The 18,090-nt window shown below is 34.8% G+C and overlaps 1 protein-coding gene across 1 annotated transcript; it reads right to left on the reverse strand.

Annotated features, from left to right (window-relative positions):
• Nucleotides 1-470: 470 nt before the first annotated feature.
• Nucleotides 471-14,176, reverse strand: SULT1B1 (sulfotransferase family 1B member 1). The gene is made up of 7 exons (XM_061191435.1): nucleotides 14,029-14,176; nucleotides 13,618-13,746; nucleotides 9,837-9,934; nucleotides 7,949-8,075; nucleotides 7,213-7,307; nucleotides 5,125-5,305; nucleotides 471-583 (listed from the first exon to the last, which is right to left on the reverse strand). Exons 1-7 carry the CDS (start codon nucleotides 14,174-14,176, stop codon nucleotides 471-473), a joined length of 891 nt encoding a protein of 296 aa, XP_061047418.1.
• Between the last annotated feature and the right edge of the window lie 3,914 nt (nucleotides 14,177-18,090).

Below are 18,090 nucleotides of genomic sequence, written 5' to 3' on the forward strand. Positions count from 1 at the left end.
AAGAGAGACACTACAAGATGAGCTATGACTCAGGGAACAACATGAAACCCAGAAGACAGCACTAGAAGAGAGCATCCTGGGTCAAGTTTTTAGGAAAGAGAAATTGGGGCAGAGCTATGAAACATAGTGTCAGTGTTAAAGCAGCATTTCTTGGGCTAGGTTAGTAGGGAGTAGAACTTCATTTTAAACCACAATATATGGAGCTTGAGTAGGAAACTTTCTCTCTTGTCAGTGCTAGTCTAGGAAAAGGCAGGAATAGCCTACAAAAAGGTAACAGTTTGTCCTAATTTTAGGGAATTTGGAAGCTCGGTGAGTGGGGACTTGATTAACAACACTGAAAAATCAAAGTTTTAAAAGCACATTTTTTTCCCTTTATAAAACCATTCGATTGCCCAAATCAAGTCATAACTGCCCCTGTTTCAATGAACTGCAGGTCAGACTTCTCTCTTCAGATTTTCAGTTTAGGCTCTTTAAATCTCTGTGCGGAAATGAAGTTCAGTTTCAGACATTTCCTTCTTATAAATGGCATCAAATTTCTCATTTTGGGCGACAGTGAAGTAATGCTTCCAGTCACCTACAATCCCTAAAAATTACAAATAAGAAAACATATGAATGAATAAAATATTTTCATTATGAAGGAAAAGCTAATGTATACCAAAAGAAAAGATTGAAACAGTTTAAAGGAAGACTTTCCTTGTATTAGAATACTTTAAAAGGTCATTTCTTTTTTTTATTGGTAATTACTCCCATCTATAATTAAACAGACTCTGGCTTTTATTTATTTATTTATTTTAACATCTTTATCGGAGTATAATTGTTTTACAATGGTGTGTTACTTTCTGCTTTATAACAAAGTGAATCAGCTATACATATACATTTATCCCCATATCTCCTCCCTCTTGCATCTCCCTCCCACCCCTCCAGGTGGTCACACAGCACCAAGCTGATCTCCCTGTGCTATGCGGCTGCTTCCCACTAGCTATCGATTTTACATTTGGTAGTATATATATGGCAATGCAACTCTCTCACTTTGTCCCAGCTTACCCTTCCCTCTGCCCATGTCCTCAAGTCCATTCTCTAGTAGGTCTGCGTCTTTATTCCCATCCTGCCCCTAGGTTCTTCATGACCTTTTTTTTTTTTTTTTTTGGTTCCATATATATGTGTTAGCATATGGTATTTGTTTTTCTCTTTCTGACTTACTTCACTCGTATGACAGACTCTAGGTCCATCCACCTCACTACAAAAAACTCAATTTCGTTTCTTTTTATGGCTGAGTAATATTCCATTGTATATATGTGCCACATCTTCTTTATCCATTCATCCATCGATGGACACTTAGGTTGCTTCCATGTCCTGGCTACTGTAAATAGAACTGCAATGAACATTGTGGTACATGACTCTTTTTGAATTATGGTTTTCTCAGGGTATATGCCCAGTAGTGGGATTGCTGGGTCATATGGTAGTTCTATTTTTAGTTTTTTAAGGAATGTCCATACTGTTCTCCATAGTGGCTGTATCAATTTACATTCTCACCAAGTGCAAGAGGGTTCCCTTTTCTCCACACCCTCTCCAGCATTTATTGTTTGTAGATTTTTTGATGATGGCCATTCTGACTGGTGTGAGGTGATACCTCATTGTAGTTTTGGTTTGCATTTCTCTAATGATTAGTGATGTTGAGCATCCTTTCATGTGTTTGTTGGCAATCTGTATACCTTCTTTGGAGAAATGTCTCTTTAGTTCTTCTGCACATTTTTGGATTGGGTTGTTTGTTTTTTTGATATTGAGCTGCTTGTAAATTTTGGAGATTAATCCTTTGTCAGTTGCTTCGTTTGCAAATATTTTCTCCCATTCTGAGGGTTGTCTTTTGGTCTTGTTTATGGTTTCCTTTGCTGTGCAAAAGCTTTTAAGTTTCATTAGGTTCCATTTGTTTATTTTTGTTTTTATTTCTATTTTTCTAGAAGGTGGGTCAAAAAGGATCTTGCTGTGATTTATGTCATAGAGTGTTCTCCCTATGTTTTCCTCTAAGAGTTTTACAGTGTCTGGCCTTACATTTAGGTCTTTAATCCATTTTGAGTTTATTTTTGTGTATGGTGTTAGGAAGTGTTCTAATGTCATTCTTTTACATGTAGCTGTCCAGTTTTCCCAGCATCTCTTATTGAAGAGGCTGTCTTTTCTCCATTGTATATTCTTGCCTCCTTTATCAAAAATAAGGTGCAGAATCTGGCTTTTAAAAATACATTAACAGAAGGGTTAATTTTCTTGTCTAAATTTATCGGCTGTCCAATAGTTTCCTAAAAGAAATTCTTTTAGTGTTTCTAATTGTCCTAGGTCATGGGGTTACCACTGGTCACTGGATCAATGATCAGGGAGTATTCTATTTCATGAGTTACTTTTGGAAACTGTACAAAGGACTGGTCATGAGCACAATCAAACCATGAAACAGAAAGCTGATAAGTATCATTTCACAAAAATAATAAATGAGGATGTTATGATATTTGGATGATATTTGTGTTTCCTGAATTCACTAGACATATCTTATTTTAATTTTAGAGGAGAAGAATAGCATTAAAATCAAACACATAAAATCCCTGAACCATTTTTACAAAAGTGAAACTGTTGGGATATAAATTTACATTTAATCTTTTATACTGGATACTTAAAAATATATATTTGAAAAATTAATAATTTTTTAATGTACTGCCAATGTGTTTGGAGGAAAACATTAATTTTGCCAATTTATTTAATATTAAATATAATCATATTGAATTTCAAGCCTTATTAACCCATGATTGCTTCATGAAGATTTAAAACCCTTTTAATGAAAACATCCCCATAGACAAGGTTGTTTCCCTGGTTATTTTACTTTATTCTGTTTTCACCAAATGATAATAGTTCTTTGGAATGTATGTGAGGGCAGTGCATATCTGGGATAGTACACCTCTAAAGATGCCACTGAAAAGAGAAAGTGCAGATTTAAACAATAAAGAGTCATATATAAAGTATTCTAATAATCTTCTATTTTGAGTATAAATACTATATACACAAACACATTTGCTTCACAAGAGTGAGGGAAGTATAAAAATTTTTTTGATAAAATAAATTCTTGCCAAATCCCAGGGTTTTCTGTTTTGTTGCTGTTTGGGACATAGGCATAAACATTGGACATTATCTGTCCTCTCCCTAACATCGTTACTATTGTGTGACTAAATTTTGACCTTGATTTATCCAGCATGGACTCCTTCAAGACTGAAGGCCAAACTGTGCCTGGCCCTTTGTTCATTCTTCACTTTTGAGCCCTTTTCAATATTCATTACATGCATGCCTCTTGTATTACATTATGAGCTTCTTGAGGCAGATGTACATGTCATTTATATTCTAGAGAATATGAGCTGCATATAGGTGTTCATGAAGAGCTTTTCATAAATATTAACTAATGAATAAAGGGTATTCTTTAAGTGTTATTGAATGCATGAATGAATAAATGAATAGATGAAACTTGAACTATTAGATTAGAACATATTAGACTAATATGACCTGCTACTTTTGTGTATATCATTTTGGTCAGAAAAAATATAGTAAATGCTTATATATCTTTTACCAAAATCCTCCCCCAAAACTTGTGCTATAGGTGTTATTCCTTTCTTCATTTTGTCAGTGATGTAACTGAAACTTTGGCAGATTTATTAATATATGCAAAGTCAAAGGTTCAGTGAGTGGCATAGCCTTGATAAATCCCAGAGCAATCTGACCACAAAGTTTATGTTCTTCACTACTCCCAGAGGGGATGTAAAGACTGTCTCTCTTATATACCCTTTTCCTTTGAAGTTGGCGAAAGCATGGAATCCAGATACTGAGCTTATCTCATCTATCCTTATACCCTAATGAGATATCATTGGATCGTATCAATTTTCATATGACTGGGGATAAAACTCTCCTGGAAGTTACATTCAATGATCTGGCATAATGAAAATTTGCCTTGTTTAATTAAAGAGGTTTTTTGTCTCTGTTTCTTCCACAAGAAAAACATGTGTGTGTGTTGTGTGTGTGCTGTGCATGTATCAGTCTTCTTTGTTCAAACTTGTAATGCACCATTTACAATGAAAAATTTGCCTTGCCCTCTTATACCACAGCTTATTTTTTAAGTGCAGTGTTTTTGAAAATTAAAAGAAAAACATAATTTAGTGTTTTTAGTATAGGACTACACTAAGGTACAGAGAAAACTGTGTTAGAAATATCTGTAATCATATAACTTTCAAAATTGAGGGTTTTGATCCACATGTTCATATGCACAATATATTCCTAGGGTTGTGTTTACTTCCTGGCACACCAACTGAAATTTTATCTTTTTCTCTCCAACCCAGTAAAGGACATTGAAAAGAAAGGTGGCAAGACTAGGTGGATAACTTCTCAAATGTAAGTTAATAATTTGTTAAATGCATTATTTTTATCATTAATAACACATTTTTAACACAAGCCATATACAATAAACCATAATATACAGTATTTGCCTTAATGGAAATAGAGCTGTATTTTGACAGTGAATGCCATATTTCTCTATTGTCATCTTTTTAACTTAATTTTAGATTCCATGTTTTCCTATAATTCAGACAGTATTTTTAGGGAGCAAAAACTTCCCATATGGTAAAAAAATGTCGTTACTCTTGGTGAATCCTTCTTAACAAAATGACCACTGCTTTCTAAATGATAAGGGGTCTTTAAAGAAGATGGTACTGTATTGAGTGACATTAGTTTATTACTGGGGAGAAGAAGGAGGCCTATGCCAATTTAAACAAAGATTTAAGATTTAGTAATAAAAAATTTGGAATGACTCACATCAGAATTGACAAAACACTCCCTTTTAGCAGGGTAGTAAATAGAAGGAGAAATATGTATCAAGTACTCAGGGTACTTTAATAACATGTTTACATGCATTATTTCCTTTAATAATTTCTAATCTAATTCAGCAACTTTTGTGGTAGGTATTTTTAGTGTCCTTATTTTACAGATGAAGAAATTGACATCAAAACTGGCTAAGTAACTTGGTAGAGATTACAAAGCTAATCCTCACTTTAGAGTAATTCATAAGAAACCAAAAAGGAAAATTAAACTCAGCAAAATATTAACCTTTGCGCATAAAAGAGGATTTACTGTGATCCATCACTGTACTTGGTAGGTGTGTATAATTCACCAGAGGGTTGTCCTTCATCATTTCAAAGGAGGTATGATGGATGATCTTATCCAAGATCTCATCATTCAGGTTCTTCTCTAGAAATCTAACAATCTTCTTGATTTCTTTCTTTGGATTCTATCAGTGGGTAAAGAGACATATCCAAGAAAATGGTAAACAATAACTCATTAACATAATGTGAAAAAAATCATAAAAATGAAAAAATCAATAATTTATGTTTAGTAAAAGTAGAATGGAAATACTTTGTTCTAAATCTTATATTTTTAGTTTTCATTCAAAATACAATAAGAATAAATCTTGGCCTAAATATTAACAGTATTTAGAGAAAAAGATTATAGCAACGATTTTAAGCTCAATTTGTAATCAGATTTGAAACGTGAATGTTTTAGGGACCCAGTATCTTTATTCCTTCTGCCTTTATTTTTCTGTTCTTCATCAAAATTGCTTTCTTATTCTTAATAATAATATTTAAAAACAAAAATAATAAATTCAGGGAAAACTTCAGGTATTTTTTTAAAGTGTAAATACTGATGAAATCTTGCTTGGATGAAAATTATTAAAAATAAACTCCAATGAAGTTGCAAAGATATCAAGACCTAAATTATTCATTGGTCTTTGAGAATAAGAAGAAAAAAATCTGAGAAAGAAATCATTTTTTCAGATTCTAATGACATAAACTTAATATTTATAACTTTTTAGGAAGCTAAGTTAAAATCTACATAGATATATCTAGAAAAATTTTGAGGGGGTAACATCTAAGCTGAGTTTAGAAAGATGAGTCAGAGTTTACCAATATGCAGTCTCCTGAGTGGTTGGAGAGTGAATTCCCAGCAGAGAAAATAGTTAAAATTCTTGGAGGTATAGGTTCTCACAGTGTGTTCAAGGGAGAAAAAAAGCAAAGTGGTTGCAGTTAGAGCTGAGTTGTTTATAGGAGTGGGAGAGGCTATGAATCAAGAAAGATGAATTGGGGTAAAATTGAGAACATCCTTGGATGTCCTGCTGAAGGATTTGGACTGTATCTGTTATGTAGTAGGGAAGCAACAGCATTTAATAATATGTCTTATTAACTCTCTGTGTGTTTATGTATGTGTGTGTGTGTGTGTGGTGAATGTATGTGCTTGTGTATTTTTTTTTTTTTTGCAATCTCAGTTTGTTGTCTTTTTTTTTAACATCTTTATTGGAGTATAATTGCTTTACAACAGTGTGTTAGTTTCTGCTGTATAACAAAGTGAATCAGCTATATGTATACATATATCCCCATATCCCCTCCCTCTTGCATCTCCTTCCCACCCTCCCTATCCCACCCCTGGTCACAAAGCACCGAGCTGATATAAAGGAGAAGGACACATTTGAAAGATATAATAGTTAGAGCATGTGAAACAATGGGATGTTCAGGATATAGTGGAACCATATCAGCTACATGAAAGCCAGTGAGGACAATTTACTTTCAAGCTTTGAACACTGAATGAACAACCAAACATCATTAACCAAAAGAGAGAATAAAGGAAAAGGATTACCTGTTGGAGAGAGAGAAGCAAGATGAGTTTAGTTTTGAACATGTTAAATTTGAGGGTTGTTTTAATAAAAACATGGGTTTGAATTCAGGGTAGAAGTTAAAATGGAGTTTTTGGTGGGTCATTGGCACATAAATAGTTTTGGCAACAGTGGGCTTGGACATGATCATCAAACTATAGCAAAGAGTTCAAAAAGAAAAATGACTAAGTGATAGAGATTCACAGGAAAACCATGACAGTGTGATAACCAATTAAATGTAGGAGAGAAGTTCGAAAAGAAAAGGTGCTCAAAAGAAACACAATGGTTAAAAAGGATAAGAGGATAAAAATGTCATTGATTTCAGTTAGCGTCATTAATGATCTTAGCAAGATTTGGGTAAGCAGGCATGGAAAATAGGCAAAGCAATCATGTCATTTTGGACTCCATAGATCAAGTTGAAAAAATATAATAATCCTTTTACCCCAAGATGTAGCTGAAGAATTATCTAGAATGCATTTCTACCATTTTACCTCTTTCATATCTTCATAGAATAAGAAAAGTATTGGGTGTTCTTCCTTTTTCTTCCACCAGCTTTTAACATGATTAAACCAGGAGCCAAAGGCCACTAAAACCAGAGAAAAAGTCTATTTCCATAAGCATTCATCAAATCAAAGATTTGTTTGTGAACAATAAGTCAAAGTGGACAAACATTTTGTGGAATTTAGTACTCAAGGGAACTGAGACTGTAAAGCCAATTTAAACAATTATATACCATCAGCCATTTATGGATGTACAAACAATCAGATTTTTAAAAATATTAAGTACAAAAGACGCATTTCTAATGAAAATACATTGACCTCTAATCGGTTATACTTTGCCTCACACAGAAGAAAACTATTCTTTTATGAAGTACTCAATCAATTATTTACCTAAGTACTATAAGTATATCTGTAACAGATTTAACTAATGATTTGGGCAAGTTAAACAATTTCTATTCTGAGCAGGAACTGAGAATGGGTTTTTAGCAACTGAAAAGAGATTCAAGAATATTTTCATTAAGCCAATGTTTAATACCAGGTTTATATATTGAATGTCATAGTAAAATATTAGATGTATTTGATTTAATTTTTAAATGGTATTTGAATGTACTTGTTACTGTTTTGGAAGAATAAGTGTTTTGAAAGGAAAATTCATACTTGTAATGGTTAATATTATTTTTTAAAATAATTTTTAAATGACATTAATTTTTAGCCAAAGCCATCCTACCATTTCCAGTCAAGAATTTCTCTAGATATTCTCCCCAGGTTCCTGGAAGAGGTTGTAAATTATTCATTAAGTCAAAATGGTAATATGAGACGGCAACATCCTTGGCATTTCGAGCCAGATAAATCATCTGCAGGGGGAGGATGAAAAAAAATCAAATGCATGATATTTTATTTAAGAAAAAAAATAACATATAGTAGGCATGTAAAACAACAGATTTGAAATCCATGAAATTAAAAACAGGAAAATAGTAAGAAAATTAATGAAACAAAAAGCTGGATCTTTAAAAAAAATCAACAAAATTGATAAACATCTAACAAGACTGACAAAATAAATAGAGAAGACACAAATTACTAGTATCAATAAAAAACAGGGGATATCACAACAAATCTTGCAGCTATTAAAAGAAAAATAAGAGTGTGAAAAGATACCAAACATCTTACTTCATCAGGGAAATGCAAATTAAAACAACGAGACACAACTCCATACTTTTTAGAATGGCCAAAATCTAGAACAGTGACAACACTAAATCCTGGTGAGGGTGTGGAACAACAGGAACTCTCATTCATTGCTGGTGGGGATGCAAAATGGTACTGCTACTTCGTAAGACACTTGTTTCTTTCAAAACAAAATATACTTTTACCATATGATCCAGAAATTGCATTACTTGGTATTTACCCAAAGGAGTTGAAAAATAAAGTTCACACAAAAACCTGCAAATGGATGTTTATACCAGCTTTGTTCATAATTGCCAAAATTTGGAAACAACCATAATGTCCTTCAGTAGGTTACTGGATAAATAAACTCTGGTACCTCCAGTCAATAGACTATTATTCATTACTAACAAGAAATGAGCTATCAAGCCATGAAAAGACATGGAAGAATATTAAAGGCATATTACTAAGTGAAAGAATACAATCTGAAAAGGCTACATACGTATGATTCTAACAATATGACATTCTGGAAAAGGCAAAACTATGGAGGCAATAAGAAGATCAGTGGTTGCCAGGGTTGGGGGGAGGAAAGGAATAGGTGGAGCACAGAGGATTTATAGGCAGTGAAACCGCACTGCATGGTACTATAATGGTATATACATGTCGCCATACATTTGTCCAAACCCATGGAATGTACAGCACCAATAGTGAACCCTAAGGTAAATTATGGACTTTGGGAGATAATGATGTGTCCATGTAGATTCATCAATTGTAACAAATGTATTGCTCCGGTGAGAGGTCAGAGATATTGATGATGCGGAGTCTATGCATATGTGGGAGCAAGGGATATATGGAAAACCTCTTTAACTTCCTCTCAATTTTCTGTCAAAATAAATTTGCTTTAAAAATAGATAAGATTGTTGTAAAAAAAAAAAAGCCCGTTAAAAGAAAGAATAAGATGGGAATATTATTAACAACATTTCATTACAAAACTCAACAACTTAGAATTCTTCACATATCACAAACTAGCAAAAGCCAGATAGACAATCTGAATAGCTTCACAATTATTGGGGAAAAAAAATGAGTTTTAAATTTAAAAGTTTCCCCAAAGCAAATATTCAGGCTCAAATGTCTCACTGAAGAATTTTACCAAACTATTAAATAAGAATTGATATCCTTATGCTGAGTTTTCAGGGAAGGCCAGACTATATAAGACAGCTGGGAAATAATAGTAGCAATATTGTGCTGAGATAAGGGTTTTGTTGCTGCATAACTTTGGAAAACTTGAGCATGTACATTTAGGATAAAACATATTCTTTTAATTGAAACACTTTTTTTTAATGTAGCTCACTTCTCATGGTAACAGATAAAACATTTGAGCAATTACTTTACTTACTATGTGAGTGAAAAAGGGTTAAAAGTCACATTAAAAAATTTACTTGCGGTTTAGAGTATACCTTGCAGTTGTTTTCCCAGAAAGACTTAGGAATGAGATCAATTGGCAGATGTGTCTTCACAAGCCGGGGCGATGGATTCTTCTCTAATTGTTCTATACCTGGGGAAATTTAGTTTGGTTATGGAGATACTAGAGTCTCCAAGGAGCCTGCATTTCCGGATTTTCTTAACCAACTTTTCAAAATATTTTTGACCACTATATAATGCTGCTAAATTTTGAACCAATCTTAAGCATCATTTATCTGGATTCTAAGAGCCAATATTTTCTAATGGTTAAGAGCTTGGGTTCTGTGGTTAGCCTCTTTGGGTTCAAATCCTAACTTTATCACTTATGCATCATGAAACATCTGAAAGTATCCCAGAGTCTCTAGGCTTCACTTTATCCACCTCCAAGTAATAATACCAACCTTAGCAATTTGGAGTTTTATCATGCCTTTGCATTATTACAAGTAATTACAAAAATGTTTCCTGTATGTCAGAGATATTGATAACTGGTAATTCTCATATTGGCTATTGTTATGCAGCAGCTATTGTAGTATAGATGATATCTTTGTAGAGCATCACCTGTTGTACCTGCATTTTCATTATTTCCTTTATGTGTCATATATATATATATATACTAAGCATATAAAAAATGAAATTTTTGTGCAATTTTTAGGTGCTGGCTGAAGTTTCTAAAGACATACAACTAATAAGTAATAGAAATTAGTTTCAAATTAAGTCTTTGGTTAAGGGTTATATGAACTTCCTTGTGACAGAAAGTATCCATTTATTTTCTACATGAAGAACTAGGAAGAGCCCAGGGGCCTAGATCAATCTATAAGTGACTTGGTCAGTCTGAGGGCACTTTTGGGGTAAAGGCACACTCAGACAATTTCTGACATAGACCAGGAAGAGCTGGACTAACCCTTAATTTATGATTTTTTAATGGACTCAGTGGCCTTTATCACTTCCCAGATTTATCTGTTAATGATGCTATCCCTTATAGAGTTGTCAGTCCCTAAAATCTCAATTATTCTTGTCTCCTCCTTCAGATTTCACATCCAGTCAATCTTATAGTCCTGTACATTTTTTCACAATATTACTTACACCCAGTCTAACCTCTAGATTACCTGTTAATCCTATATATGTCATCTTCCCATATTTTGCATACAAAGGCACACCTGCCCCAAATTGTATGACTCACTCATTCAAAGCAATCCTATGCTTCAATTGTTCACAAAACTAACTACATATGTTAAAAAGCCATTCAGTTTCTAATAAACCATCCTTTTTAAATGTTCTATACAGCACGTATTTTGTCTCACAGTTTATGCTTATTTATTTGTTTGTTGTCAGTTCCCATGCCTCTTCCCATCCTCATTCCCAAACACACACTGGAATGGAGATTCCATAAGAGCAGAAGGTAGCTTGTTATGTTCACCAGTGAATATTCTGTAGAGAACAGTTCATAGCACATGGTTGTATCAAGAAGGACCATTTAATATCAATGCAGATAGGGTTGACAGACTTAGGAAATAAAGATGCAAGAATCCCAGTTAAATTTGAACTCCACATAAACAACAGATACCTGTAAGTATCTCCCCTGCAATATTTGAAATATACTAAATAAAAGAGGTCTCTATCTGATTTTCAAATTTAATTGGGTATCCTGGATTTTATCTGGAACTATTAATTATACACCTGTAAAATTCCACCAGGTAATTCATTATGTTTCTACTGACCTGGTAGCTGCAGCCACTTTATCCAGCATATAGAAATGAGAAATCATAATCTTCCACAACTCACTCTGCCTCAATGTCCATGACATGAAATTTTATGTCTGTCTCTTTTATAGAGTTTTCACTATCTGTTCTTCCTCTTCCATCTCTTAACTTCACTGAAAGATTTCTCAACCTCTTCTGTCTTGTGATTGTTTTGCCACATGAGGTCCTTTAAATGAACCCTTTACATACTTAAATGTGAATGTTGGGAATATGTAATGACATCGCAAGTATGCACATTCAGGTTGCAGAGGAAATCTGAGTGTCAGTTTACTCTCCTTTACCTGCTGAGCCTCACCTACTCACTCTCTGGTGATGCTACACAGCCTCACGTCCCACCCCCAACCTCCATCTCTCACCAGTAATCTCTGACTCCCCTGTCACTGATTACTTTGATTCTATCACTTTTTCATTTCATACTTTTCTATGGTTCTGGAGTCTTAACTCACTCGGTACTCATTTTGGTTGCTTGTCCCAGAATAATCCTTTAGTTTCAAGCTTTAGCATTTGCTCTCTGACTTCAGGCAACCACACAGAGGGAATGATACCCTCTCAGGTGGTCCTTCCCTGCCTGTGGACGTAACTAGCTCCAGTAGGGGAGAGAATTTGAATTCTGCTGTTTACATTGATAGACATTCACCACCATAATACTGTCTTTTTATCCCAGGTTTCTAGCAGCATTTGAAAGCTAGCTCTTGCTTTTTGAACCCTTCTCACTTGCTTACATGATACCTTACTCTGCTGATTCTCTCTTAGCTCACTGAGTATTTCTTAAGAATTACAAGCCCTGCATGATCTGTCCCTGTCTAGTCTCCAATTGTTTTGCCTCTCACTTTTCCGTTCTTTCATTGTTGTTGTTGGTGGTGGTGGTGGTTGATTTTTTAGTCCCTGGACTACACCTAGGTCTTTTCTGCATCTAGGCTCCCATACCTAATGCTTCATCTTCCTGATATATGCTTTCTCCAGCATTGTGCAAAGCTTTAGGTCTCCATTCAGAGCTGATATCCCCAACTACCCAATCTAAAGTAAAGTCTCCTGATGTTCCCTTTCGTAGAGCCCTATTCTCTGGATATGTTAGGCTAACAATATTCGTATATTGCTAGTTTCTTTACTTATTTAATGTCACAATGTTATTGTAAGCTCCTTGGAGATAGGACATCTAATTTACTGATCTTTATTTTTAATAGATTTAATTAATTAATTAATTAATTTATTTATTGGCTGCGTTGGGTCTTCCGTTGCTGTGTGCAGACTTTCTCTAGTTGCCGCGAGCAGGGGCTACTCTTCGTTGCAGTGTGAGGGCTTCTCATTGCGGTGACTTCTCTTGTTGCAGAGCATAGGCTCTAGGCGTGCAGGCTTCAGTAGTTGTGGCACACCGGCTTCAGTAGTTGTGGCTCATGGGCTCTGGAGTGCAGGCTCAGTAGTTGTGGTGCACAGGCTTAGTTGCTCTGCAGCATGTGGGATCTTCCCAGGCCAGGGCTCAAACCCGTGTCCCCTGCATTGGCAGGCAGATTCTTAACCACTGCGCCACCAGGGAAGCCCCTACTGATCATTTTTTATCTAGTCCGTAGCACAGTGCATAGTTCTTTAGAAGCACTCAGTAAATATTTGTGCAATGAAAAATGAATTGTATTAATAATAAATTTTATATTTTATGAGGCATCGGTACTTATTTATTTAATTACAGCAATGTTCTAAATTAAGAAATTACTGTTCTAATCTGCCAAATTTTATACAACAAAATTCAGTAAAAGATAAGAAACATTTTTTTTATCAATGAGATTTTTAGTTGTTTTCTATAACAAAATTCTTTTATCTTTGATTAGCATACCTGGATGTGCATGCAATGGAATAAACTACAGTTTCTCTGTATGCCTTGTTTATTGTACTGCTTGCAAAACTTCCATTTTATGTTACCAAATATACTCCATTTTCCTTGAATGGACATCACAAATACAGTATTTAATATGTGATGTAAATACTACTACAAAATTATAATTCCTGGGTGATTTTAAATTACCTGAAGTCCTTAGTCCAGGAAGAGCCATTTCCAACATTGGAACTTTCACAGTTATAACATCTCGCTTACAGTTTTCAACATCTCCATCATTTAGAACCATGTCCAAAATTTCACTAATCCAAGTGGTACCTGTGGCAAAAGACAACATTTTTATAACCTTCACCTGAATCTGGGGGCAAAAAGTCCCAGTTGGAAGCCTGCCATCTTAATATATTATCTTAGAAAATTAATTCTGCAGAGTTTCCCTTTCTATGCCCCAAATGTCCATTTTAATATACTCAAAGTAGATGGCTAGACTGACTTTTAGGAATACTAATTTTATTTAGGATGTTAACGATTTTGTGGAGAAGCTGATTTTTCAGGAAACAAAAGCTGAAGTCAGACCTGCATTTGTCAGGCCACAAAACTCACCTGATTTGGGGTAAGTGGCTATCACGATGTCATCTGGCCTGCTTTGGAACTGTTCAATCTTTTCCCAGTTGTTTGCAAAAGCATAGGTGATGGGACAGCCATGGACTAGCTTCAGATTTTTTCTCAGGACATCTTTTTGGGAAGTCATCTTTGTTCCAGACTGTAAAAATACTTAATAGAATACTTAATAATAATCAAATCATGGAGAAAAAAGAGGATAAAAATAAGAAACTGAGTAACTAATGTTATTAAGACACTGCAGCTTGACAGTAAAATTGGCCTTTAACACACTGAGCACAAGAGATCTAAATACAAAGGGCATTTTTATGGGTGTACAGCTGTAGATTGCAAGAGCAGCAGCTGGCTCAGTGACAAGCAGATCAAAGGTCTTTAATGGAAGCTTTGGAAAGAAATAGAACTGCACATTTTACTTTGAATTAAAAATCCCACTTCACAGAAATATGCTAAAAAATATCTGGACCTAAGGCAAAACAAATCTATCAGTCATTGTCATACTCCAGCTGTACCTCATTTTTTCTCACAGGAAGCCTGTTGTGTTTTTCACCTTGGTTCTTCTGAGTATAATGAATTTGTTTTCTCTGTCTGCTTCTAAGATCCTCTTTTTTTATCACTGGTTTTGAGTAACTAAATTATGATGTGCCTTGATGTGGTTATTTTCATGTGTTTGTGGTTGTGTGCCTATGCTTCACGTTTATTGAACTTCTGAGAATTGTGTGTTGACAGTCATCATTTCTTCCAAAAAAAATTTTTTTTGTTTCTCTCTTTTTCTGAGAATCCAGGCTACATAAAGTTGTTCACAGCTCACTGAAGCTCTATTCATCTTGTAAAATCTTTTTTTCTCTCTTTGTGTTTCAGTTTGGATAACTTCTATGGCTATATTTCTTCATGTTCACTAACTTTTTCTTCTGAAATGTGTAATCTGATGTTAATACCATCCAATGAATTTTTTTCTCAGACGTAGTTTTCATCTCTAGAAGATCATTTTGGGAATGATTTTACTTTTTCTGTCCTAACTTTTTGAGCATATTGAATATAGCTATAATGACTGTTTTAATATCTTTTTTTGCTAACTCTAACATCTGTGTGAGTTCTAGATTGTCTTCAATTAACTAATTTTTCCTTCCCTATGGTTGCCTTCTTCAGCTAGTTTGCCTGCCGGATATTTTTTATTGGCTGTCTGGTGTTTTACCTGGGTTTTCCTCCCTGAGCTGTGGCCCAGAAATTCTCTCATGGCGGTAAGCTGGGGAAATTGTAAGGCTCAGTTTGTTTGTTTCCTATCCACTATCATTCATTTTGGTTGTTTCACACAAGGGGGCAAATTTAGTTTCTGTTACTCTATTTTGCTTAGAAGCTATGATGATTAGTTTTATGTGTCAACTTGCCTGGACCATGAGATGCCCAGATATTTGGTCAAACATTATTCTGGGTGTTTCTGGAGGATGTTTTGGGATGAGATTAATCTGTAAATGGGTGTATTAAATAAAGCAGATTGCTCTCCCTAATGTGGGTTGGCCTCATTCGGTGAGTTGAAGGCCTGAATAGAACAAAAAGTCTGAGTAAGAAAGAATTCTTCCTAGCTGATGGCCTTTGAACTGTAACATCAGCTTTTTTCCTGCGTTCAGGCTGGAACTAAAACGTCGACTTTTCCTGGGTCTGAAGCCTGGCAGGTTTTGAACTGGAACTATACCATTAGCTCTCCTTGTTCTTAGGCGTTCAGACTCAAACTGGAACTAAATCATCAGCTATTCTGGGTCTCCAGCTTGCCAATTCATCCTGCACACCTTGGGACCTGCCAGCCTCTAAAATTATCTAAGCCAATTATGTACAGTAAATCTCTTTATGTGTATATACATAATATAAAAATTGCTATGCCTCTTCTTTAATTAATAAACTATCCTTATCATAATAATCCTAACAATACTAACCCTGAATTAGAATCTTATTGATCTGCTAAGCTATTCAAAACATTTTGGGTCCTGAGAGACTGTATTAGTCAGGGTTCTCCAGAGAAACAGAATCAATTATATATATATATATATATATATATATATATATATATATATATATATATATATATGTATGTATGTATGTATAGAGAGAGAGAGAGAAAGAGAGAGAGAAGAGGGAGGGAATTTATTATAAGCAATTGGCTCACGTGATTATGGATGCAGACAAATCCAAAGATATGCAGTTACCCCAGGCTGGAGAACCAGGATAGCCAATGGTGTAGTTCTCTTCTGAAGGTCAGCAGGCTTGAGACCCAGGAAGAGCTAATGTTTCAGTTTAAGTGTGAAGGTAGGAAAAACAATGTCCCAGGTCAAAGACAGCCACGCTGGAGGGATTCTCCCTTACTCCCAGAGGGCCCTCCTTTTTATGTGATTCAGGCCTTCAGCTGAGTGGTTGAGGCCTGTCCACACCAGGGAGGGCAGTCTGTTTTACTTAGTCTACCAATTCAAATGTTAATTTCACCCCGAAATACACTAACAGACACAGCTAGAGTAATGTTTGACCAAATATCTGGGCTCCCTGTGAGCCAATCACATTGACACACGGAACTGACCATCACATAGAGCTACTCATTATTTATTTTTTCCACTTCATTTTCACTGAACTTTGTAAGTGAAACTGTAGTCTTGCTCTTCCTAATGTGTTTCTCATTTTACAACCCTCTCCCTGCCCCCATGGAATGTAAACATCTCAGAAATAGAAGGAAATGCAGAATGTAGAAGTTATAGGATCCATCATAAGCTATTTTTCCATTTATTTCTGAGAATCTGTCAACCGATAATAATAGATAATGTATACAACAGATAAATAGAGTTTGAATTAACAAGCTAAATTACACCTCTAATTGACAAATTGATTGATACGTATATTTTTTTATCAGGCAAATATTTTGTAAGTAATTTGGTGATTCCAAATTCTTAGAGGGTGCTTTAAACAGTGATTGCACTTATTAAGCTTTCACTAGTAACCTGTGTAATGGGAACCACAAACAAAATCACTAATATAAAAGCTAGCTATAATTAAAACTCATATGCCTAAAATTGATTTGTATAGAAAAAGTTATGCTTTAGATTAGGAAAAATATGTTGGTGTAACAGACTAGTGTTTTAGAGATAACTTCTCTACACCCTACTAGCCCCTATCCTCTAGCCCCTCAAAAAAGTCTAGAAGAGAGAAATCTGGACAAACATTTTTTCATTTTACATTATAAGACATGAATTATATGTCATATTTTATATCTTATAATTAACGGGTATACATACAACAATAGTGTGTCTCTAAGTTTTCCCAATAAAAGTTGTTATTAAAGAATGGATTTTTCTTAAAATATACGGCACCATATGCTAGAAATACAGTGCAAATAATTTGAATTTTGCATCTTCATTACTGCTCATAGAATAAAGGAGTTGGGGCCTCAGAAGCTTAGAAAAGTGTATATTAATGAAAGAGCAGCGTCTCAGCAGAGAATAGACACAAACATGTTTACAGCAGGCAAGATCCTAAGAAAAGGATGCCAGTGAGAGTTGAGTAGTCTGGGCATTTGGGGAAAATTCTATTAAATATTCCATATTAAATTGTTGCCTTTTCTATGCTTCTCAATTATCCTTTATTTTTGGTAAAATATTTGGCTGCTTTCATGGTCCCTTGTTAGTGCAGTGGCAGGTTCTAGTAGAAAAAATTCTCCAGCCTGAATTACTGTGGATCATGTCAGCAGCCGCAAGAAGGGAACAAATAATGTGGTTGGTCAAGAACTCAGCAGAGCAGGAAGTGGAAAGAAGTGAAACTGAGTATGTAAACACTGTGTTTGGAATAAAGTAGGTATTAAATGAACTGAATAAATGAATGAATGAATGAATGAATGATGAGACCTACACTTCCCATCCAGAATCTTCTAAGATCTTGGGGACAGTGTAACTTCCGAGTTTGGATATAAAGAATGAGTGACGGCAGAAATCAACATAGTATATTCAGATATTAGATTTTTACTTCACATAGTAAATGAGACAGTTTTCCTTGAAACATTTTATTCTATGA

Source organism: Eubalaena glacialis, chromosome 5, assembly GCF_028564815.1.
Source record: "Eubalaena glacialis isolate mEubGla1 chromosome 5, mEubGla1.1.hap2.+ XY, whole genome shotgun sequence".
NCBI lineage: Eukaryota > Metazoa > Chordata > Mammalia > Artiodactyla > Balaenidae > Eubalaena > Eubalaena glacialis.

Excerpts from the sequence above, each read along its gene's own strand:
- SULT1B1 (XM_061191435.1), bottom strand. The coding sequence starts at position 14,176 with ATGACTTCCCAAAAAGATGTCCTGAGAAAAAATCTGAAGCTAGTCCAT. Across the intron at positions 13,747-14,028 it reads AGCCACTTACCCCAAATCAG|GTACCACTTGGATTAGTGAA; the intron begins GTGAGTTTTGTG and ends CTTTTGCCACAG. Across the intron at positions 8,076-9,836 it reads TCTGGGAAAACAACTGCAAG|ATGATTTATCTGGCTCGAAA; the intron begins GTATACTCTAAA and ends CTCCCCCTGCAG.